Source organism: Salvia splendens, chromosome 9 (assembly GCF_004379255.2).
Source record: "Salvia splendens isolate huo1 chromosome 9, SspV2, whole genome shotgun sequence".
Classification (NCBI taxonomy): domain Eukaryota; kingdom Viridiplantae; phylum Streptophyta; class Magnoliopsida; order Lamiales; family Lamiaceae; genus Salvia; species Salvia splendens.
Window position 1 is genome coordinate 22028918 of NC_056040.1, and position 22407 is coordinate 22051324.

Here is a 22407-nt window from a genome sequence, read left to right on the forward strand (position 1 = left end):
TCTCGTAAATTAAATTCTGTATGTTGCTACGATTGTAAATTAAATTATATAATTGTTATTAGTGATGTGGATAGGTAGTGTGAAGGCTATGTGAGGGCTATTTGATGTCCAGTTGATGTGGCAGGAGAATTGTAGTGCTGATGATGTGGCAGTGTGAAGGCTATTTGAGGGCTATTTGACGTCCTAAGCTATTGGAGATGCTCTTAACTAAAAAAATAAACAATGCACGGAAAGATGTGGTGATTTTCAACAGAGAGTCTAATAGATTATTTATTTTTTAAAATATGGGATCTGCGTATCAATATGAACGAATTTATACATTATTATAATATAATCTTGTTCAGGTTATATTTGATGTTGAGAGATGCCAATTACGCATTCATTTAGTTAATTCGTATTTTCATTTGTTTGTTGTATTAAGGGTTAGGTATATTTTGCTGTTATTGATTCGATTTCAATTCTTAGCAGTCGTGAGAAATCGTTAATCAGGTAAAATCGAAATTAACTGAGTATTTCATTGATGTTTTAAAACGCATTGGCTCGTTCCTACTAATTACTAGTATAATCCAGTTGCAAACATTTAGTGAGTAATTTATTTCAGTTTATTTTTTAGTTTTATGTATATACTCCTACTTAATTCTATCTATTTCTTTTTCTAACGTTTGTTGTGTTGGAAACTTTGAATATATATATAGCAAATGGGCAGTGTCGATTTTTGTTGAAAAAACTTTGTTCTTGTTTATTATTAGTTTAATATTGCTCATATTCTTGTTGGAGGACAATACATGTTAGAAACACAAGATCACTTTGTTTAAACTTGGCAGAATTAAATGAATTTATTACACACGACACATTTTTTTACTATGAGTACAACTCCTTTTTGGTCCAAAACATATGGTCAAATTACGAATTTTGTCCATAATATTCATTTTCAGGTTTTCGGGTCCATAACATACTAAAATCGCTCTCGATTAGGTCCTTTTTGGACGGCTCCGTTAAAATACGCAAGTCAACCGTTACTTAGCAAAAGTTTAACTAAATTAAACAAAGAACTAGATTATTAGTGACTAAATAATTGCTAATTATTTTCTTAAAAAACACCAATTATCTTTTTTTCTTAAAAAACACTAACATTTATTAATTGTATTAAAAAATAAAAAAACAGTAACATTTTGTTCTTGTATTACTCTTACTCTCTTTCTTCCCCACACAATCAGCGAAGAACCTAATTCTTCATCTGGTTTCCCCCATCCCTGCAACACACCGACAAACCGTTTGAAATGCATCGGTCGACTTCCAGCGGCAATTCCGGCGACAACGGCGGTTGGCGCGACCTTCGATTTAGGACCCTGCGCTGCTTTTGTAAGGAGGTAGCGGCACTCCGAATCGTCAGTAGCGACATTAATCAAGCCGAAGCCTCTTCTTTGTCAACCTCAGTTGTTGCTTTTGATTTAGGGTTGGTTTTAGCAGAAATTAATGAAAACATTGAGGCTGTAGAGTTGATGTTGGATAAAATTAAAGCAGAAATGAAGGCAAAATTGGAGAAATTAGTGTATGTTGTTGTATATGCTCTATGTTTTGTAGTTATTGTTGGGTTATTTTGTATGGTGAATTAATTTGATGAAAATCCAAGTTTTGTCTGAATTTTGTATTTTGAGTTCGATGCATTTGCGAGCTAGCTTGCTTGCTTCTTCTTCTTTGGCATTCGAACATGTTCTTGTTCGAAATTGGGTTTGTAATTTGGGGCATAAATATGCAAAAAATATACATGCGAAAGCCATCCTTCATATTCATAAAGTACTTCAAACTAGTCCTAAACAAACGTTACGTTACACTTGCAGCTGGTTACATCTTCACATACCAAAACAAAACAACACTTAAATCCAAAAACCAACAATCCAGCAACAGGCAAGAAAACCAGCAAGTATTCAATATATATGTTACATGACAAAAAACCGATCACACTAAATCAATCTGTTTTCTTCATCAATCTGTTTCTTCCCTCCTTTCTTCTTCCGAGTGAGTGAGGATGAACCACGTTTCTTGTTGAGAGGGTTAGAGGACGAGGCACCGCCTTCGTGAAGCATGTTCGCGATCGTACTTTGACAACGTGCCCTATTGTGTCCCGGCTGGCGGCACAAACTGCACTTTGGTTGTTCCTCAACACGATTCCGCTTCTTTCTCACAGTTGGCTCTACAAAACAATAATCAATGAATCAAACTAATTTTGTGAACAGATTATAGCACAACAAATAAAAAACTCAGAATTCAAGAAGAGTCAATGTTAGTGAAATACCATTAGGCACATCGGCAGCATCAGTGGCTTGGGGACATCTCCTCTTGTTGTGTCCTTTTTCACCACAAAGACGGCAACTGTAATCTGCCATCAGGCCCTTCTTAGACATTTTCTTCCCCCCATCATCCTCCTCTCGGAATTCAACAAGGCGACGGGCTAATCGTGTTGTCTTTGCTTTGGCTTTGCGTATCTCGGCCTGCTCTTGAACCGACTTCATCCTTGATCCCTTAGGCCGTCCTGGTAGTCTTCTAAATATTATTCACGAGTATATCACATTTGGCCTCAAAACCGAAGAAGGCTCGGCTCCAGTGCTCCTTCGAAGTATGTGTGGTCAGCCACGTGTGTGCTCCAGAGTTTATTTGCTTGATTTCATCCATGACCCTATCGAAGGCATATTCAGTCGTCGCACGAGCAGCTTCCCAAATCTTGTCCTTCAACGGTGTCGAGGTGAACACCTTCCGGAAGTTATTATGTATATGCCAAACACAGAAGCGGTGCTCGGCCATATGGCAGCAACTCCGTACCGCATTGATCAACCCCTGCCAACATAGTAAATTATGCATAAGTCCATAATTAGCAACTGTGATTATGATAACTTTCAGAGTATATATACCTTTTGTCTATCCGATATAAATGTCCACTTTCTTGAGTCATTGATTTCCAAATCTTTGACTAAAAATTCTTTTGTCTATCCGATATAAATGTCCACTTTCTTGAGTCATTGATTTCCAAATCTTTGACTAAAAATTCCAGGAACCAACTCCACGTCTTTGTACTCTCGACGGCTACAACGGCAAATGCAATGGGAAATATCTGATCGTTCGGGTCTAATCCAATGGCTGTCAACATCATCAACCTTTCTTTTTCCCTTCTTTGTGGCCACAACCTCATCATCAAACTCTTCGTCTTCCATTCTTGCTCCTGTTCCTGTAACCCTAACCGGACTCAAATTCTCTTTGTAGTCCCATCTATCCTCTTCCATTTCATTTTGCACTTTCTCTTGTGTTAACTGACTCATAGGCATCTCTGGCCCCTCAGGAGCATCAATCACCATACCCCCAACCTGAATTGCATAAACATCAACGACTCCATATTTGACTCCTAAATTTGCCATGTCAATTGCAGACTGGTTGTCAAACAGCCGCACCAATCCATTCTCCAAGGTCATCCTTGGCCACAGGTAGAAGTACTCCAAACCACTGACATCTACCCCCCGTTTCTCCAGAGCATCATCAACCTCCAGTTTTGACCACTTGTCCATATCGCATTTATGAATGTAATCACACTCACCATTTACATACCGCTTTCCACCCCCTTCCAATGTCTCCATAACACCATTGTAATGGATCCTTGTAGTGAATGTATCATCTGTAAGCAAAGGTATCAACCATAAGTAAACAATAAAAACATAAAGTGGTCCAACATTTATACACAACAAACCCTATTAGTCCAACACATATCAAGACAAAAAAATTCATCCTTGTCGTATGGTTTCCCTACAACCAGACCATCCACTTGTTTTCCCCACCACCAATTCAATCTATATTCGGTGGGACCACACTTACATACATATTCTATGGGACCACAATTCAATCTATTCCAATTATTGCAAACCCTAGTTTTTTACATGCCACGAATAACTCATATGCTCAGTTCGAAACTAACCTTCTCGAAGTGGATTTCGAGGGCGTGGAACTGGAATTTCAAATGGCGGCTTATCTCTGAGGATTTCAACTGGTGAACTCAAATTGGATTTCGAAGAAGAAGCAGCAGCCTTCTCTTTCGGAGGAAGTGGCGGCTTAAGAGAAACCGAGCGGTCGAGTCTCATCTTCGTCCTCCTCTCTACTTTGGGAAAATCGGCGTCAGTCGGAGGTCGTCGGTCAGCCTTCGAAGAATTAGGGTTTGACATAGACCCGTCGTTACCGGAATGTAGCTCCACTTCGACTTCCGCGACGGGGCTAAGGTTCGACGATGCCAACCCACATTCGGGACTAGGGTTAGCTACACACGAACCATGACCCTTCTCGCCTTCATTCTCAGGTTCAGGTGGGTTTCGCGACGCCGATTCCCAACTCATGGCTGGAACAATGGTATATCGCCTCGAATCACCGGAAGATCGCCTAAGAGTTGGAATGTATCGCCCTGAAAGTGAGAACGATGCTTTGCCTTCTTCTTTTGAAAATGAGAGTTAAAGGCAGATAATTGGTTTTAAAGAAAAAAAGATAATTGGTGTTTTTTAAGAAAATAATGAGCAAATTATTTAGTCACTAATAATCTAGTTTTTTATTTAATTTAGTCAAACTTTTGCTAAGTAACGGTTGACTTGCGTATTTTAACGGAGCCGTCCAAAAAGGACCTAACCGAGAGCGATTTTCGTATGTAATGAACCCGAAAACCTGAAAATGAATGTTATGGACAAAATTCGTAATTTGACCATATGTTTTGGACAAAAAAGAAGTTGTACTCTTTTTACTATATACAAGGATGTCAATCGAATCAGCCAAACGGATTTCTGGCCAAACCCCTCAGGTTATGGATTAATTGAGTGTGGGCTAATCAGGTTTGTGATTTTATCGGGTTATAAATTTTTAATCTTAACTCAAAATGTTCGGATTTCATGCTAGTCCCACAGGCTAATCGGGATATTATCGATATAATTATATGATTAATCCAATACATATTGATGAAAATTAGTCTTATTTATAGGATGTAAAACATTTAATTATGATAATTTTAAGATAGTACATATGTTTTAACTCAAATATGATTAAATACTACTTTAAAGTTTATATTAATAAACTAAAAATAAAAAATATTTTAATAAATTGGAAATCATATTTTAGAAATATAATATTTCTTATATTTAATACTACGAATTTGTAAGAGCATTCATTAAGATCGAATCAGAACTTAATGACTGGTTAGTTCAACAAAGTCCAAGTAAAATTTCAGAATATGTCGGAACTTTGATGTGTTGATTTAAGAAAAAAATTTCAAGATATGATTGGCTGCCCTTAGGAGTGAATATTGATCTCAGTAAATATGGATTTATACAAAAACTATGAATGCATGTATGTATGTTTTCTAAATAATTTATTTCTTAAATGACACAAAAGTCTTGAGTCATTGAAATTGAGACTTTCCTTTTTTGCTATGCAGATTCGAAGTTAGAAGTTAGGAGTTAGGAATACGTGTTGATGACTTGATGGACTAACTCATTAGATTGGAAGCACACCCAGAAAAGAAAAATAACATTATTACAATTTTCCATTTTTTTAACAAATGACCTCAATTTAATTGGTGTTGAAAAATCCAAAGAATCCAATGTTCATTTCCAGAGTAATTAAATTTCTAAACTAACATATATTTAGGCATTTTTTTATAGGAGATGCATTATAGGAATGTACTAGTAAGTGTGCAATTAACATAAGTAAGTACTCCTATCTTATAGCATTGAAAACCAAACACATTTTTAATTATACAAATATTGATGATCAAATTAACTAAGATTCAATTTCCGCATATCCATATTGTATTTCATTATTAGCTTTTGATAAATTAAATACCTAATTTTTTTAGTCTTAGAATCTTTATTCTAGTACAATGTATTTTATTTATAACTTCGATTGAGGTAAGAAAAATGAATTTATATGGGAAAAGGTCCAAGAAGCAAAATGCGCAGATCATTGCTATAGTTTTGGTGTATGATTGGCAAATAACAAAGCTATTATCACTGCATTTTCAAAAAAAAAAGTAAGAAAGGGATGATGCATCATCCGAATTACAAAGGGAAACTAAGTTGAGCATCAATGAGCTTTGACTATATAATTGCAATTGAGTACATGAAAATTAAGGGAAAAAACGTCATTAGTAATATATTACTTATAATACTAATAAAAATGAGATTTTGTGCTGTTTCTCTTTTACATGATGACAAATGGATGCAAAAATGTTGCCTAAATTAACATCTAAGACAATTTTTAAGTTTTGTAATAGTTTGTGAATTCCGTAGCTAGATACTATATATTTCTGTTATTTCATGACAAATATGTTAAAATTTTAGTAATATTTAGAATTTAAAAATATACTTAAAAATGTTGAGATTTCAGTATCGTGTACTTTTCGTGTATGAGTTTGAAAATGGGTATATTGGTCTTAAAATATGAAATGTGAGTAGATATGCAAAATAATTGCGAACATATAACAATAAATTGTAATCATAATTTCATTTCCTAAATTATGATATCAAGATCTACGTTACTCCTAATATAACATCCATGTGCATTAAAAAAAAGGAATATCCCAAAACATCATGTCCTTGTTTATCCTAGATGCAAAAACGGCTAAATCTTTACACTCGAAAATCACTCATTTATTCCCCAATTCTATGCATGTAGGCGATATATTTTAGAATAAAGCTATGCGGCCACATTATAACCAGCCATAAATTAATTAAATAACAAAAAATTAATTTTTTTTCAAATTTTTGGTTTAATACTACTTGATTTTACTTTTATATCATCTTCATTATATGTTGCTCAACATGTTAGTGTTGCTCTTTCATAGTTTTTGCTCAACTTATTACTACTGTCATTTCTTGATTGTTGCTCAACGTATACAGTAATTCGTGATATTAATGTGTTTTACGTAATGGAATTCAAAGATAAGTATCAACTTACAAGTCCATTCACACGTATATAAGTTTATATCGGTAATTCTAATTTTTTTATACATGTAAATGGACTAAATTAACTCTTTATGGCCTGCCACATTATGGCTATTTAGCATCACTCTATATTTTAAGCCGAAATACTATGAATTTTTAAAGAGTGGGTGTCACGCGCCAAATCGAGAGCGTGGGGAGATAATTTCAGACACTCCACACGTACATTGGTAATAGATGGACCCCACCCCGCCCCATCTCGAAATCTTGCATACGCGATTGCCTTATTTTAAATTCATTTCCATTTTTTCTCCCAATTTATTTTCCAATAATTTGGTCTACCAAAATTTCAATCTCAAGGCCCTTTCTCTCGTTCTTTTATTCTACTAAAAAAATTTCTATTTTTCCTCTGCAACCGTGTTTGGATTTCTCCAACAGATTCAATTCAATCTTGGGAAGGGCAGCATATATATATATATATACACTCATATATGTTCGTATGTAAGAAAAAAAAGGTAGAGAGAGAAATAGTTGATTGACTAAGTTGTGCGACTTCTGTGACTGTAAGTCAGCTCTCAACCTGCGAAGAAACCATTTTTAAATCGACATAAATTATTCAATTCGAGGAATAAGCGATTCTGAGAATTTGTATTTTTCTGGTTTTTTATAGATTTTGATATTGCTTTGTTTTGCTTCAACTGTGAAAGTCGCACTCAATTGGACTTTTTTCTCTTGTTTGGAGTTTTCACACAACCGAAAGGTTGTCTTTTTATGTGTACTTTTTCTCTTTTCTTGTCTTGTTCAATATACTTCGCCCCCAAGATTTCAGATTTCAGAATCGGGGGAAAAAGCTTTTTCATAAAGTGGTGCTTGATTAGAAATAAGAAAGATAACGGGGTTTATAGATTCGATTGGAAAAGTCTGCCGTATTTTTTAAATGTGAAATGAAATGAGGGCCCTTGATACTTCGCTTTCGTCTGTATTTAGATAGTCAAAAACCTAGAAACTGTGAACTTGATTAGGGTTTCAAGATAAAGTTTTGATCTTTATGTGTGTGAGGAAGCTCCGTTGTCATCTACCAACCCCGTTTAGGTGTTCTTAAATTTTCTGGGGTTTTGGTTGGTGAATAAGTTCATCCATTCAGTAGGCAAACACTGAATGCTTGTGGTGCTGAGGAGTTAGATTTTTGCGTGTCTTATAATAACTATTTACTGCTCACAAACTCATTTATGGTGGAGAGGAGGGTATGAGAGAGAAACATTTTTTTTTTTGAAATTTTTAGTAGTGATGAGCTTTGGGGGATTTCCTAGTAAGAGTAGTGGAGAGAAAATGGTTGCTGATGGCTTATTTTTATACAATGTTATGTCAACTGCTGCAAATTCTATGCAAATGTTTTCCTCTCCTCCCCTCTCTCTTGCCCTTGTATGCACTCTTTCTCTCCCAATGTGTTTGTGTGTGTGTGAAAGAATCAATTTTTTATGTTTAATATGCTTATTTTTGCACTTCATTAATGTTGTGATGTGTTTATGTTTATTGTGGAGGCAGCCCAAGATGGAGAATCTTGGGGGGTTGGGCTTGTTGGGGGAGAGTCATGAGGGTGGTTTGATCGGCAGAATGAGGGAGGATGAGCTCGAGAGTAGATCCGGCAGCGACAACTTTGAAGGCGCATCGGGTGATGATGACAATCCTACTCATAATAAAGCTTCCAAAAGGAAAAAATACCATAGGCACACTGCATTCCAAATTCAAGAACTCGAAGCGTAAGCTTAGCTCGCTTTTTCTAATTGTTTGCTTTGAATTATATTGCAAGTATATGTATGATGCAAAATTTTAGTAATTTCCGAATGATTTGTACTTAAAGTTCTTTTAAGGATAATCCGCATCCTGATGAGAAAGCGAGATTAGAGCTCGGGAAGAGACTGAGTTTGGAGGGCAGGCAGGTCAAGTTTTGGTTTCAGAACAGAAGAACACAAATGAAGGTAATTTGCCAATGTTCAGCTTTTTTTTTCAATGCTAAGCATGTTGGTTTTTATTATTAGAATCGCTTAGTGATGTGCGTTACTGATATAACTGTGATGATTAAGACTCAATTAGAGCGGCATGAGAATTCAATTCTGAAACAAGAAAATGACAAGCTCCGGATCGAGAACATTGCCATGAAAGAAGCCATGAGAAGCCCGATGTGTGAGAACTGTGGCAGTCCGGCCATTCTTGGAGATGTGCCTATCGAGCAGCACCATCTTATGATTGAGAATGCAAGGTTGAAGGATGAACTCAGCCGACTGCACCACCTAGGAGACAAGTTCTTGGGAAGGACTAATGGTTCCATGCCGCCGCCATTAATGAGCAGCTCAAGTTTGGATCTCTCAGTTGGCAGAAATGGATTTTGTGGATTGAACTCTTTGGATGCCGGGACTGGGATTCCTTTAGGACTTGATTTTGGCAATAGGATGTCAAATTCTTTTCCCATCATGCCACCTAATGGACCTCCCATGAATATGGTCAACTTAAGTGCTCCTTTCGATAAATCGTTATTTGTAGAGCTTGCAATGGCTGGGATTAATGAGCTGATAAAGTTAGCCCAGCTCGACAGCCCTCTTTGGTTCCGAAGCTTGGAAGGAAATGAAGAATCTCTGAATCTTGAGGAGTACTCTAAGATGTTTTCTCCTTGCATTGGTGTAAAGCCCAACCATTTTGTAACTGAAGCAACAAGAGCTACTTGTAATGTGATGATCAACAGCATGCAACTTGTGGAGGCATTGATGGACCCGGTAATTTCTTTAATTATTGATGCCGTCTCATTCTATTTTCCTAGTAATGTTTACTTATTAATTACTTCCTATGCTTAACCATGTGCAGAAGCAGTGGACAGAATTGTTTCCATGGAACATCGGGAGTGCCTCGATTCTTGACATAATTTCTCCTGGGATGGCTGGAAGTAAAAATGGAATGCTGCAACTGGTTTGTTATTCTTACCTTACCTGTCCAGCAAAACAAATTGGGAAAAAGAAATAACATCTATGTTTGTTTTCCAGATGCAAGCCGAGTTCCAAATTCCCTCACCGTTGGTTCCTATCCGCCAAGTGAAGCTCATTCGTTTCTGCAAGCAGCATGGAGAGGACATGTGGGCTGTGGTTGACATCTCTGTCGATTCTTTACTGCACGCTATAACTGGAAATGTCCCTGTCCATTGCCGCAGACTCCCTTCCGGTTGCATTGTGCAAGATACGCCAAAGGGCTATTCCAAGGTAATTCGAGTCGATAACTTGTTTTTCCATACTTTCACTACTATACTGTATATAGTTGTTTGAGTATTTGGGTTACAACCTTCGATGTCTTGCTTCCGGATCTGATTTTTTCTAACTAATATCGATAACTCTCTGTGATAGACCTTTTTGAGTAAATATAGATGAAGTGCACTATAATTAAGGATGCGAATATCGGTTTTATGGAACTACAAACCAACTGATTTACATAGCTATGTTTTCTGAGATTTGTGGAATCTCCTTTGGGAATTGGTTTCCTCAGTGAAGAGTACTTACAATATATGGAAAATTGTAGTATTTCTTAATTTGAAAATGCTAATTCAGGTGACGTGGATCGAGCACACTGAATACGACGAGCGCATCACCCATCAACTGTACCGGCCATTACTGAGGTCCGGGATCGCCTTTGGTGCCCAAAAGTGGCTGTCCAATCTGCATAGGCAATGCGAACTTTTTGCTTCCATCATGTCGTCTGGTGGCGATAATTCGGGTATGACTTTAATAGATGTTTTACGAGGGAATGAGAAGTGGATGCTCATATGTTTTTGCATTGCAGTAGTCCCTCCTAGTGGCAAAAAGGGCATCGTAAAGCTGGCGCAACGAATGACGCGTGGATTCTGTTCTGGCATCTGTTCTACTGTAGACGAGTGGGAGGTGGTCCAGGACGTGGACAACACCAAGCTGATGACGCGGAAGAGCTCTGGTAATAGTGGTGCGCCACCTGGCGTCATATTGAGCGCCTCAACGACCGAGTGGATGCCCGTGTCGCCACAGCACTTGCTCGATTTCTTACAGGATGAGAAAACCAGGAGCCACTGGGATGTTTTATCTCAAGACGGCCCCATGCGATCCATGCTCCGTCTCCCCAAGGGCCACGATCCCGACAACTACATCTCCATTCTCCAAACAAGTGTGAGTTTTCTTTAAAAAAAAAGAAAAAACACATCCCGCGCCACTTGTCGTTCTGTTTTATATTCATTTTGTCTCGTATATATGTCCAGGCTGCTGCTAGCGCAGACGCGAACCAGAGCAACGTGCTGATCTTGCAAGAAACTAGCGGAGACGCGCTGGGAGCGGTGGTCGTTCATGCTGCTGTCCCGGCTGCAGAAATGGACGCGGTGATGAGCGGTGGGGACCCTTCTGGGGTGCCTATCCTGCCCTCGGGATTCGCGATATTTCCGGATTGTTTCCCGGAGAGCGGGAACAGCAGCGGGGGAGGGTCGCTGCTGAGCATCGGGTTCCAGATACTGGTAAGCAACCTGCCTGCGGCGCAGCTGACGATAGAGTCGGTGAACACGGTGAAGTCGCTCATCGCTCGAACACACCAGGGTATCAAAGGCGGGCTGCAGTGCAACTGATTTGGAGTGATGGGGCATGAATTTGAGTCAAGAACGAACCTATGTGGTCGAGAATTAGTGGGGTTGTGGTTCGAGTATTGACTCAAACAGACTGCCTCTTTGTATTTACTACCATCTTAATTTTTTTTGGAGAACAAGGTATTGTGTGTCTTTTGCCTACAAATTTATTTCTCTATCCTAAATTTGTGCATATTCGAGCGTCTTTTTATGCTTAAAGATGTCAGAATAGGTGTTTCGTAACGGAGGGAAGCAAGTATCGTAAAAGGTTGCCTTGTTTGTTAATCAATATTGAAAGAAATGAATTTGAGTCGCTTCAGATGAAACAAGTTTTAAGCAAATTATCTAGTGTTTTGTATAAACAATACAAGTATACTTACTCCATATGGTTAGAGGTTAGAGGATGATCAATCCATACCTTTGAACGTGGAGGAACTTTAAATCTTTAGGCTTACCACCATATTATTCAGCATAAAAAGTAATCAATGGAGTCCGGTAACATATAAAATCGTTTCCTCCCCTTCCACTAAGCTTATTTCACTTTCTCTATCTAATTCGGTAATAAAATGACGTTTTGAAACTCAATTAAATGGAGTAATTTAAGAGGGTCAAAAGTTCCTAATCAAAATATTGTATTGAAATGTATCTCAGAGTAGAAAACAACCTGGTGTCGTGGTGTAGTTGGTTATCACGTCAGTCTAACACACTGAAGGTCTCCGGTTCGAGTCCGGGCGACGCCATTAAGCTTTTCTTGTTTTATTGTTCTTTTGTTTATAGATCATTTTGTCATGGTATACGAAAATACTGTATGCTATTTAATCCTTTTCTCATTCATGTAGTAGTATTTTTTTGTTATATTTTATGTTTAATATATATTCTTAATCTGTTTTTAGAGTTGATTTTTCGTTGAGTTCAGTAGTATTTATTGATTTTTTGTCATTTTAATAATTAGGTTTAATATTTCTAATGTAAACCTATTACTTTTAATTCAAACAGTTGGCATAACCTATTACTTTTAATTCATTTGCATTTTATCTTGGTATACCAAAAAATGCCATCGACTCCTTTTCTCATTATTAGAATTTTTATTATAGTACTAAATTTTAAGTTCTTAATTATTTTTGTTGACTTATTATATTAAGAGTGCAGTAATTATTAAAATGACTTAAAACTGCAATAATTAGCAAACAATTCCCTAAAGATGAAATAAATACGCTGAAACCAAGAAAAAAAATCAACTCTAAAAAATGGTTATGAATATAAAGATTAAATATCACACACTATAACAAAAAATAAAATAATACGACTACTAAGAATGAGAAAAGGACAGATAGTAGTACTCCCTCTGTCCCGGAAAATTTCCTTTTTCGTCCGTCCCTAAAAATTTGTCACCTTTCACTTTTACCATTTTTGGTAGTGGACCCTACATTCCACTAACTCATTCACACTCACATTTTATTATAAAACTAATATATAAAAGTAGGACCCACATGCCACCAACTTTTTCAACCCACTTTCTATTACATTTATTAAAACCCGTACCGGGTCAAATGGTGACGAATTTTAGGGGACGGAGGGAGTAGCATATTTTAGTATACCAATGAATATGTTTAAAAAAAGCAGTGAATGGGTCTAAATGTCGTTTAATGTGTAAAACTTTGCGTTTTGTACACAGCATACATACAGTGCTGCCGCGAAGACCATATTCAGCCACAGCAGATACAAGGAATTTCCGACCTCTCTCAAAACCCCATCAGAAAAACCCTAATCCCTAAAATGCGATCCATAATTTGGCAATCTGTGAAGCAGCTCACCTCGAAGACGACGGCGTCCCGATTATTTTCGCAGTCGACCTCCATCCCCAAAAAACAAGTGCGAGTTCGTGACCACGCCTACGATGACTATATGGAGATCCAGAAAAAAGTCCGCAAAGTCCTCAAATTCCAAGACCTCATTCTCTCGCAGCCCAACGGCATCATCTCCGCCTCCCGCCTCGACAGCATCTCTCGCCGAATCGGATTCAAGCAGTTCGAATCCGGCCGCTTCGTTCTCAAATTCCCCCACGTCTTCGAGGTGTTCGAGCACCCGGTTCAGCGGATCCTCTACTGCCGCCTCACCCGGAAAGCCGCCGCGCAGATCGAGCTCGAAAAAGCCGCCCTCCACCGCCAGATACCGGATGCAGTCACCCGGATCAGGAAGCTGCTCATGCTGTCGAAAACAGGCCGCGTCAGGATGGAGCACATCCGCATTGCGCGGAAGGAGTTTGGATTGCCGGATGATTTCGAATCGTCGGTTATTTTAAATCACCCCCAATTTTTCCGGTTGTTTGATGCTGATGAGACTAGGAATAAGTACATTGAGCTGGTGGAGAGGGACTGCACTCTAACTGTTTGTGAAATTGAGCGAGTGAGGGAAAGGGAATATCGAGAGAAAGGGGTGGACGCCGAGGAAATCCGGTTCTCGTTCCTCGTGAATTTCCCCCCGGGGTTCAAAATTGGGAAGTATTACAAGATCGCGATGTGGAAATGGCAGAGGCTGCCGTATTGGTCGCCTTACGAGGATGTGTCCGGGTACGACCTGCGGTCACTGGAGGCGCAGCGGAGGATGGAGAAGAGGGCGGTGGCGATGATCCACGAGCTGCTGGCGCTGACGGTGGAGAAGAAGATGACGTTGGAGAGGATAGCCCATTTTAGGATGATCATGGACCTGCCGAAGAAGCTGAAGGAGTTTGTGCTGCAACAGCAGGGGATCTTCTACCTGTCGACGCGAGGGAACCACGGGAAGCTGCACACGGTGTTTCTGAAGGAGGCGTATAGGAAAGGGGAGCTGGTGGAGCCGAATGAGCTGTATCTTGCGAGGAGGAAGCTGGCTGAGCTCGTGCTTGTCAGTCCGAGGAAAGCCCGGATGGAGCCTGAGTTGGCGAGCTATAGGAGGGACGGACTGGATGATCATACAAGGGATGTTGGGAGAGATTTAGATGATGTGGTGGATGCTTCTTACTCAGATGAGGATGAGAGCTGTAGTGGAAGTGATATAGATGAATCTTGCTAATCAGAGTGAACATCTTAACGGCTTTAATCCGATTTAGAGGGAAACCTGCATTTTGAAATCTTGACTCTCTAATTTGGATGGCAATTAGCGGTGTAATGAGAATCCTACCCATCATCAATTGACTTAGCTAAGATTGTGAACCCTTAAAATCCTTCAGTTTTATGGGAAACATAAATATAATTGATAAGAAGAGATTTTGTATATAAGCTGTAGAAATATAACATCAAAATTGTGTTATGCCAAAACGCAATAGTTTGGGCATGAATAAGCCATTTTGTTTTGTCAAAAGAACATTCCAAAGTTCAATTGTCGAAATACTAATCGTGATGTATTATTTTATACACGATCAGCCCCCCCAAGAAAATACCCTTAATTTTGTTAGAGTGTCCACTATGGGACGCCCGCGGCTATAGCCGCGGGTTGGGGCGGTGGGCGGGCGGTGGGTGAGCGGCTATAGTGGGGAAGGTGTGCGGACAACATTTGGGGGCGGTGGGGGTGGCGGACGCGGGATAGCCGCGTTCGGGGCGAGCCCGCGGCTGGGGTGAATGGAGGAAGAATGGGTGGGGCGATGGCCGCGGCGCCCTATAGTGTGGAAACGGGGCGGATGCGGGCGCCGCGGCGGTGAGGCGGCTGTGCGAGAAGGGGGGGCGGCGCGGCGGTCGGCGTCCGTGCCATAGTGGACGCCCTTAGTATTATTGCCGTTGAGTCAATAAAAGAATTATCCTATTCCTTCCAAACATATTGCTCTCAAGTCTCATCTCAAACAGCAGAAGCAAAAAAAATGAGTAGCAGCACTACTTCCGCCCTCTCTCTGAATCCCTTAACATCTCGCGTCATTCACAAACGCAACTACCCTTCAAATTTAACCCCATCATCATCATCATCATCAATCTGCTGCTCCCAGAATCAACAGCAGCCTAATCTCTCAGTTCTTCGCTTCACGCTTGGTATATAATTATGACCATTCCCTCTTCCACTCTTAATTTTCTTCATTTCTTTTATTGTATTTTCCTGTTGTTTTATTTTCAAGGAATACCTGGATTGGATGAATCTTACTTGCCCAGATACATTGGATATGGGTTTGGGGCGCTTCTAGCGTTGAATCATTTCCTGGGCTCCGATTCTTCATCCATCACTTCAGCTCAGCTTGTAAATGTGTTTCTTGTTTTTCCCCCTATTTATATTCATGGTAATTATATGGTCTAATATTGTGTGTTTGCTTTTCTTTGGTATTTTGTAGAGGACGGAGGCATTAGGACTTTCTCTTGCATCATTTTCTGCACTTGTCCCGTACCTCGGAAGATTTCTCAAGGTATCACGCGAATTTTTGGTTTTGATGTTTGTCTGGTCTGAAATGAGCAAATTCTACACATTGGCCATAGTTTTGCTATTAAGCACTTGTTAGTATCCTGTTTGCTGTATTAATGCTTTATTGTTTATGGTACTTTGCTTATCTATCAAGAGAAGTGGTTGCGAGTGTGATGAACTCATTTATAATGCTCTAGTGTAAGCTTGGCTATGCAGGGGGCTTCTCCAACTACTCAAAAAAGCATACCTGAGGGTGTGGACCAAATCTTTGCCATGTCACGGGATATCGCTCCTGGATTGAGGGAAGATTTGGCTTGGGGAACATACGTCCTCTTGCGTAATACAAACTCAATATCAGTGGTGTGCTTTCAAGCCCTTGACTATAGTGTATTAAAACTAAAGTTGGAGGCATTGAGCGCCTACGTTTCTAAGGGTCCTAACTCTATAAATGTTGTAGCTCATTTCAGTTGAAGATGCTTTATGTGTGCGTGGTTATTGGAGTGTGCCTAAGGATATGCCTAAAGAAAGCATCCCTGATTGGTTCCGGAAGCAGACACAAAAGATTGGGTTGTCTGAGTTAAAGGATGTCATGTATCTCCAACAGTCAGCAGGTAGAAGTTTAGTTTCTTTGGTTTCGTATTGCTGCATTTGGTACATGAAAAGGTCATACTCATGAATATTCGGTAAAAGGGTTAAGTGGTTGCCTGGGATTTCACCTATCTAATTTCAAGGAATTCTATTGAAGTATTGTTAGGCCAAATGTGTTCACATTGAACACAGTTACCAGATGATTAACTCAATGTTTCACTTATTTCAATGTTTGAGTAGGGAGTTTACTCTTCAACATCCTTACCATATATCTGGTGCAAAACATTTGTGGATTCTGTGCATTCATGGCAACCTTATGAAGAATTTTATCTGTTATCGAAATTATTTCTTTTTTACTTTCATACTATTCAATAATCTTAGGTTGTGAATCCCATTACACATTTAAGACCAAGTAACAAATAAAATTTCTCGCAGTTTTTTGTTATAATTATTAATCTGTGACGAGCACCTATTGAGACATTATCATGTCAAGGACTCGAGCTTACTATTATCATCTTTCTTAGCCGCCTTTCAATTTGTTATACGCTGAGAAACATTGAATTGTAATGTTTATTATGATATGTAGATAGAGCTTCTCTGAATATTCATTCAGTTTCTTTGTTTTTCCACTCAGCAGGGCCATGAGAATCTCAAAAATAAAAGAACAATAATAATAATTATAGGGACAGTTAAACATGTTCATTTTTATTCTATATATGAGATTTTTATCTTCATTGAATCTGGTTTACAAATGGTCAAGTGAGTTACATTTATGACATGCCTGCAAATCCAGATTCGGAGCTGAAGGAGATGGTTCCTGTGGGTACTAGGTCTCTCCTTGTGCAACCTATCCGAGAAGCTCGTCAATTAAGCTCGAGCCAAACAGAGGCGAGGAAGGGCTTCGTCCTGTTGGCTTCTGGAGTCGACTATGCATTTACTCAGAAAGACATAGCATGGATAGCTTCCATCGCCAGCAAATTTAGTGGTATAGTTCTATCTTCATATTTGTAGAATCTAGATTATTATCCTATAACTTATATGTTCAAGTGATTGCATAAGTAGGTAGTTTGTATTGTGTTCACTTTGGTTGTAAAGGATAATGAGGGATAGGAATACGCCCATCATTTAAATTCCTCAATTCTCTTCCATCCTTATTAGTAAAAAATCATTTCACCCTTTCACTCCAAGGAGGGATATATGGCTTAAGGGGTTAGTATTTTCTTCTCCGTTACAAACAAACCGAATATTTGCCACCAGAAGGTATCCATCTGCTCTGCCTCTGTGCACATTCAACGAAGGAGAAAACGATACCCAAGAACGAGCACGTGAAGATGGAGTAGGAGAAGCTGCAGCATCAGTGCAATGCTCAGATCAATAACATTTTATCAAGATCTGAAGCAAACCAAAATGTGCAGCGGTTTCCAATCTCAACTTACGTCTACTTGTTTCATGCCTTTAATTTGAGCCGCGGACCCTACTCTACCAAACGGAGATCGAAGCTCGACCAGATAGCTGCTTTAGAAACATAGGAGCTTGAAAAAAATCTGTATGTCAAGAAATGGTGAATGATATGATTACAGCAGCAGAGTGGTTTCATTGCTTTAGGGCAGAAATTCTTGTTTTCAAATGTTAATACACATGGCGAGTGAAAGAATGACACGTCATATGTGAAGAAAGTAAAAAGAGTTTTGAATTAGTAGAAGCAACAAAGACAAGCAAAACAGTGATAGCATTAGATCATTAGTAGTGAGTCATGAAATGAGGGGGACCACACTACACAACAACATATAAGTCTTGTACAAGTGTATCTTATTCTTATGAAGATTAACAGAAACCTTAAACACATCAAAAAAGGTTGGTGGGGACCAAATAACCTTGTCAAAAAGGTTTTATTTTTAGTTTAATTGTCAGAAATCATGAAAATATAATACTAAAAGCAGAACATGGGTGTGTACTATTTAAGCATAGAGAATAACAGTTATTGATCCATGATTGTTTATTGAAGGATTTAAGGTTCATCTTCTTCTGCAAGCAGTCTCTCTTTGTGCATTGAAATAGACAGCAGCAACAGGCAATCCTAAGCCATTCTCTTATGCAAATCCTCTTGTGTTGAAGTAATCTCTTGAAGCCAGCGGCCTCACAGTGTGTCTGCCTCTCTGCTTGAACAACACAAACACATAGCGATGGATGCCGATTACTGGCTTTGGAGCCTCATAGCTCACAATCTCTCTCCCTGGTAACAAATTAACAAATCTTGGAAATGCAACTTTTTTATGCTACAAAAATGAAGTCAGTTTGAGGTTTGAGATTGATTCATACCAAAAGATGCATCAGTAGTGCCTGGTATATCTGTAACTATCCTGTAAAAGGAAAATGAAATCATAAAATGCAACTATTCTTTATTAAACATAAAAACATTTGACAAAAAAAAAATGATACAAACCAGTGGAGATGTTCCCTCATGTATGGATCACTAGGGCCTGGAACATCTGGATCAGTCATGACCTACAAAAACCCATGCAAACATGCATAAAAATGTGAGAAACAAACACACAGAAAGTGTGATGATATGTAATGGTATTGGTGGTATACAAGAGTGTAAGCAGCCCTCATGTCTTCTCCACCAATATCGACTCGTGGCTTGGACACAATGACAGAAGGCATGAGCTCATGGCCATTGCAGACTTGCTTGTTGCTGTTGTATGTTACAATCAGCTTCACACAAGATACGAAGCTGTCCACGACTTCCCCCACGACTCTGCCTACCGAGAGAGAATCGAGCACCCTCGACATTATGCAAGAATTCAGAAATGTAGCTGAAGCTAAGTTTGTTTTTTGTTTTTTGTTGTTGTTGGTGTTGTGAGGGATGTTGAAGTTGCGAGGGGCCTTTTTATAGTGGAGTGGAGGGATAAAATTTGAAGTTGAAATAATTCTTAGGAATCTCTGCATGCAAACAAAAAAGATATGTCTGTGCTGAACAAAACATGTCTGAAAGAACTTTGCTACTAAGATGCCAATTAATCAAGTTTTGGAGATGGGGTCAGATGCAATAGACCATTTCTTCAATTTTTCCACTTCTTAGTTACAAGGAATGAACTCTAAGATATTTAATTAATTGACAAATTTCTTTATCAACTCTCTATTCCATCAACAGTTTTTACTTTGATTTTTCTCTTTACAAAGAATTGTGGATACAAGTTGAATAGAGATTGCCTAATTATTACTCAAACTTAATGTGACAAAATCTTGAATTTTCATAGGCTCCTGTGATTGAGTAGTCCAAGTGGTGACATCTATTGATTTGTTGCAAGTGATATTTTGACCTTCCTATTAAAATTGGGAGTTTGCCATCTGAAGCAATCTAATAAAATATTAAATGTCACTGGGTGATTGGCTGGAGGAGAATCTGGAATAAAACTTCTGGCACTAGAATATAATATCTTTAGCAAATGGGAATTCAACTTTTGAGGTGCTTCTCTAAATAGTAAATACAATACACATGAGAAGGGGAAAAATTAAATTAAATTAAATCTTATCATCGAAGGTTGGGACGTGTATTAATTCCAAGAAAAAGGATTAGAAGTGTCTTATCCTTGCAAGGATGCTTTGCCTGAATTGGAATGAAAATACATTTTATGGAAATTCTTTGATCAATTAAATATCAAATAGAGCATGTGGTTTTCAATCATGTGGTTTCCACTTGTAGAGATATATATTGATAATTTATTCTTTAAACAGTATGTTTTGTGTGCATTGGAACCGACCTTTGGATTATTTTTTGTGCATATTGTATGTGTCTGTTAATGGAAAATATTTACTTTTACCATGGATTTTTTATTAAATAGAAATATGCCTTTTTCATTTTTTGTTTCGTTTTTGTGAATGTGCGTAATGAATAAGGGCAGTATATTTTGTGGGCCTGTTTTTTCAGGAAAAATGTGTGTGACATTATTCAGGCCTAAATTCGATTCAATTAAATTACTCCATAAGGAAGAATATTGTGTTGTGCAACGTTGGCTTATCATGTGTATTCAAATCCGCAACACATTTAAGTGTTATATTTAATATTATAAGTGCTAATAAAATTATAAATATACCATTGGAATATGAATATTGATCTGTCTGATAGTAAGGCATTCATAAAATTTTACAAAAATATAAATATATCTTATATAATCATAAAAAGTAGGACATTGATTTCTCTTTAATTATTCCAATTAACAACTTTTTATTTGGATTTTGCAGGCTAGATCCTTTGGAGTTTGGACTTAACAATAAAGTTATGGAAATATCTTTCTATTTTTTCTAAAATTCGTGATAAATTTAATAAAACCTGAATACAGTTACACTTCATAATACAAAATATTTGACTTAGTTAAGATAAAGAATAGTTGAATATCGTCATTGTTTTGCATGACTTTTGAGGGTTGTTTCTTCTAATCCATCTTTTTTAGTAGAGGGGGGATTGGTTGTCTTTTACTCCCTCCATCCGCCAATAGGAGTCCTATTTCCATGGTGTTCTAAATATATAGCTATTTATCGATCTCCCTTCGTTGATTAACCTGCAAAACAAAGTTTAAAAAAACACCCAAATTTCATCGTCAAACCAAGTCCTCACATCATTTGTACTGTATTTACTTTCAAGGGAGATTAATTCAAAGATAGTAGTAGTTTCACAAGCAAATCATCATACTCAGACTGGCAGACAAGCAATTTTCTCCTCCCATTTAAACGTTCAACTCAAAATACCTTTCACCTATATACTCTACCGTATATATATTTATTTCTTTGAACTAGATCACCATGAATTATTTTTGAAGATTAAATTTATAAGAGAACTCAAATATTAACAGCACCCGTGGATTAATCATCCATATTTGTGTTTGTTTGAAAAGTAATTGAGTAATAAATGTTTGTTTAAAAAGTAATTGAGTAAAAAAAACATGCCGATATGACGATATTACTCCCTCAGTCCATGAATTAAAGTCTCACTTGACTTGACACGAATTTTATAAATATAAAAGAAAGTGAGTTGAAAAAATTAGGGAAATGCACTTCTCATTACAAAAAATGCCACAAACGTGCCACAAATGTCCGAAGTTGTCGATGTCACAAAAATTATTTCCTGTTCAAGAAAGCCCAATTGAGAAATTTAGGCCATAGGCTGTCCAAACAGAAATTATAAAAATTGATGTCCATAAAGTATTACTCTTTACATCCATAAAATAATATCTTTCTTTCCAATTCAAGATATTTCCAATTTAAACATCGTTTTTTCTAGTGAGTTGGACCTTACACAGTCACACTCCACTAAATAATCACAATCACATTTTATTATAAAATAAATATTTTATTTATTTTCGATTATTCTTTATTTTGCTATGATTCGGGTTTTAAGAATATAAATCAATATAGATAAAAAAAACAAAATTTGCGTTTATGTTCGATAATTAAAATAGATGGATTTTTAGATGCCTGAATTGAGAATACGTACGATGATTGCGGCATATATTATTTGCATATTCCATAAAAAAATGCCACATGTGAACTCTTATGGCTGCCAAACAAATACATCAATGTAAGTTCAAAAGTTAAAATGGTTAATCACATAGATAGTATTATAATAACTCGTGTGTTAAAGAGATAGAGCAGTCAACAGGAAGCAACCGAAACGTACAAGTATACGTAGTCTAATTGTTAATTAAAGAGGCGACTAACAAAAGGTTGACATTGTTTAGTAATTTTAAATTGGAAAAGAATATAGCACAACAATGCAAACCCTATATGTAAAGTCATTAAATATAATTAATTAATTTGATGACCTTCTAGGCTTCTTAACAGTGCTTGTCAAATTCATTTCTATACTTACTGCAATAACAG

General features: G+C 37.7%; 4 protein-coding genes and 1 non-coding gene across 7 annotated transcripts; 4 read left to right on the forward strand and 1 right to left on the reverse strand.

The window, feature by feature from the left end:
* Window positions 1-7295: 7295 nt before the first annotated feature.
* Window positions 7296-11746, forward strand: LOC121746730 (homeobox-leucine zipper protein ANTHOCYANINLESS 2-like). 3 transcript variants are annotated; one of them, XM_042140653.1, is made up of 9 exons: window positions 7296-7474; window positions 8505-8719; window positions 8821-8938; window positions 9044-9730; window positions 9819-9920; window positions 9995-10207; window positions 10550-10715; window positions 10782-11137; window positions 11227-11746. In XM_042140653.1, the coding sequence occupies exons 1-9, from the start codon at window positions 7451-7453 to the stop codon at window positions 11581-11583; spliced, it is 2238 nt and encodes a 745-aa protein (XP_041996587.1). In that variant the 5' UTR covers window positions 7296-7450; the 3' UTR covers window positions 11584-11746. The 3 variants fall into 3 exon arrangements, with proteins under 3 accessions (XP_041996587.1, XP_041996588.1, XP_041996586.1); XM_042140654.1 differs by having other exon boundaries at window positions 7305-7522; XM_042140652.1 differs by lacking the exon at window positions 7296-7474 and adding an exon at window positions 7552-8381.
* Window positions 11747-12246: 500 nt separating this feature from the next.
* TRNAV-AAC lies at window positions 12247-12320 on the forward strand. The gene has a single exon. It is a non-coding gene; the product is annotated as a tRNA-Val (tRNA).
* Window positions 12321-13256: 936 nt separating this feature from the next.
* Window positions 13257-14818, forward strand: LOC121746933 (protein ROOT PRIMORDIUM DEFECTIVE 1-like). Its single transcript, XM_042140891.1, has one exon. The coding sequence runs from the start codon at window positions 13357-13359 to the stop codon at window positions 14629-14631; it is 1275 nt and encodes a 424-aa protein (XP_041996825.1). The 5' UTR covers window positions 13257-13356; the 3' UTR covers window positions 14632-14818.
* Window positions 14819-15246: 428 nt separating this feature from the next.
* LOC121746934 (protein COFACTOR ASSEMBLY OF COMPLEX C SUBUNIT B CCB2, chloroplastic-like) lies at window positions 15247-17708 on the forward strand. The gene is made up of 6 exons (XM_042140893.1): window positions 15247-15578; window positions 15662-15780; window positions 15872-15943; window positions 16156-16299; window positions 16397-16550; window positions 17321-17708. Exons 1-6 carry the CDS (start codon window positions 15413-15415, stop codon window positions 17536-17538), a joined length of 873 nt encoding a protein of 290 aa, XP_041996827.1. The 5' UTR covers window positions 15247-15412; the 3' UTR covers window positions 17539-17708.
* A 691-nt stretch (window positions 17709-18399) lies between these two features.
* Window positions 18400-19366, reverse strand: LOC121747453 (CEN-like protein 1). The gene is made up of 4 exons (XM_042141489.1): window positions 19120-19366; window positions 18971-19032; window positions 18847-18887; window positions 18400-18760 (listed from the first exon to the last, which is right to left on the reverse strand). Exons 1-4 carry the CDS (start codon window positions 19318-19320, stop codon window positions 18618-18620), a joined length of 447 nt encoding a protein of 148 aa, XP_041997423.1. The 5' UTR covers window positions 19321-19366; the 3' UTR covers window positions 18400-18617.
* Window positions 19367-22407: the final 3041 nt, after the last annotated feature.

Excerpts from the sequence above, each read along its gene's own strand:
- LOC121746730 (XM_042140652.1), top strand. The coding sequence starts at position 8,247 with ATGAGCTTTGGGGGATTTCCTAGTAAGAGTAGTGGAGAGAAAATGGTT. Across the intron at positions 8,382-8,504 it reads CTCCCCTCTCTCTTGCCCTT|CCCAAGATGGAGAATCTTGG; the intron begins GTATGCACTCTT and ends TTGTGGAGGCAG. Across the intron at positions 9,921-9,994 it reads AAAATGGAATGCTGCAACTG|ATGCAAGCCGAGTTCCAAAT; the intron begins GTTTGTTATTCT and ends TTTGTTTTCCAG.
- LOC121746934 (XM_042140893.1), top strand. The coding sequence starts at position 15,413 with ATGAGTAGCAGCACTACTTCCGCCCTCTCTCTGAATCCCTTAACATCT. Across the intron at positions 15,944-16,155 it reads ACCTCGGAAGATTTCTCAAG|GGGGCTTCTCCAACTACTCA; the intron begins GTATCACGCGAA and ends TTGGCTATGCAG. Across the intron at positions 16,551-17,320 it reads GTATCTCCAACAGTCAGCAG|ATTCGGAGCTGAAGGAGATG; the intron begins GTAGAAGTTTAG and ends CTGCAAATCCAG.
- LOC121746933 (XM_042140891.1), top strand. The coding sequence starts at position 13,357 with ATGCGATCCATAATTTGGCAATCTGTGAAGCAGCTCACCTCGAAGACG.
- LOC121747453 (XM_042141489.1), bottom strand. The coding sequence starts at position 19,320 with ATGTCGAGGGTGCTCGATTCTCTCTCGGTAGGCAGAGTCGTGGGGGAA. Across the intron at positions 19,033-19,119 it reads TGAGGGCTGCTTACACTCTT|GTCATGACTGATCCAGATGT; the intron begins GTATACCACCAA and ends GGGTTTTTGTAG. Across the intron at positions 18,761-18,846 it reads CACTACTGATGCATCTTTTG|GGAGAGAGATTGTGAGCTAT; the intron begins GTATGAATCAAT and ends ATTTGTTACCAG.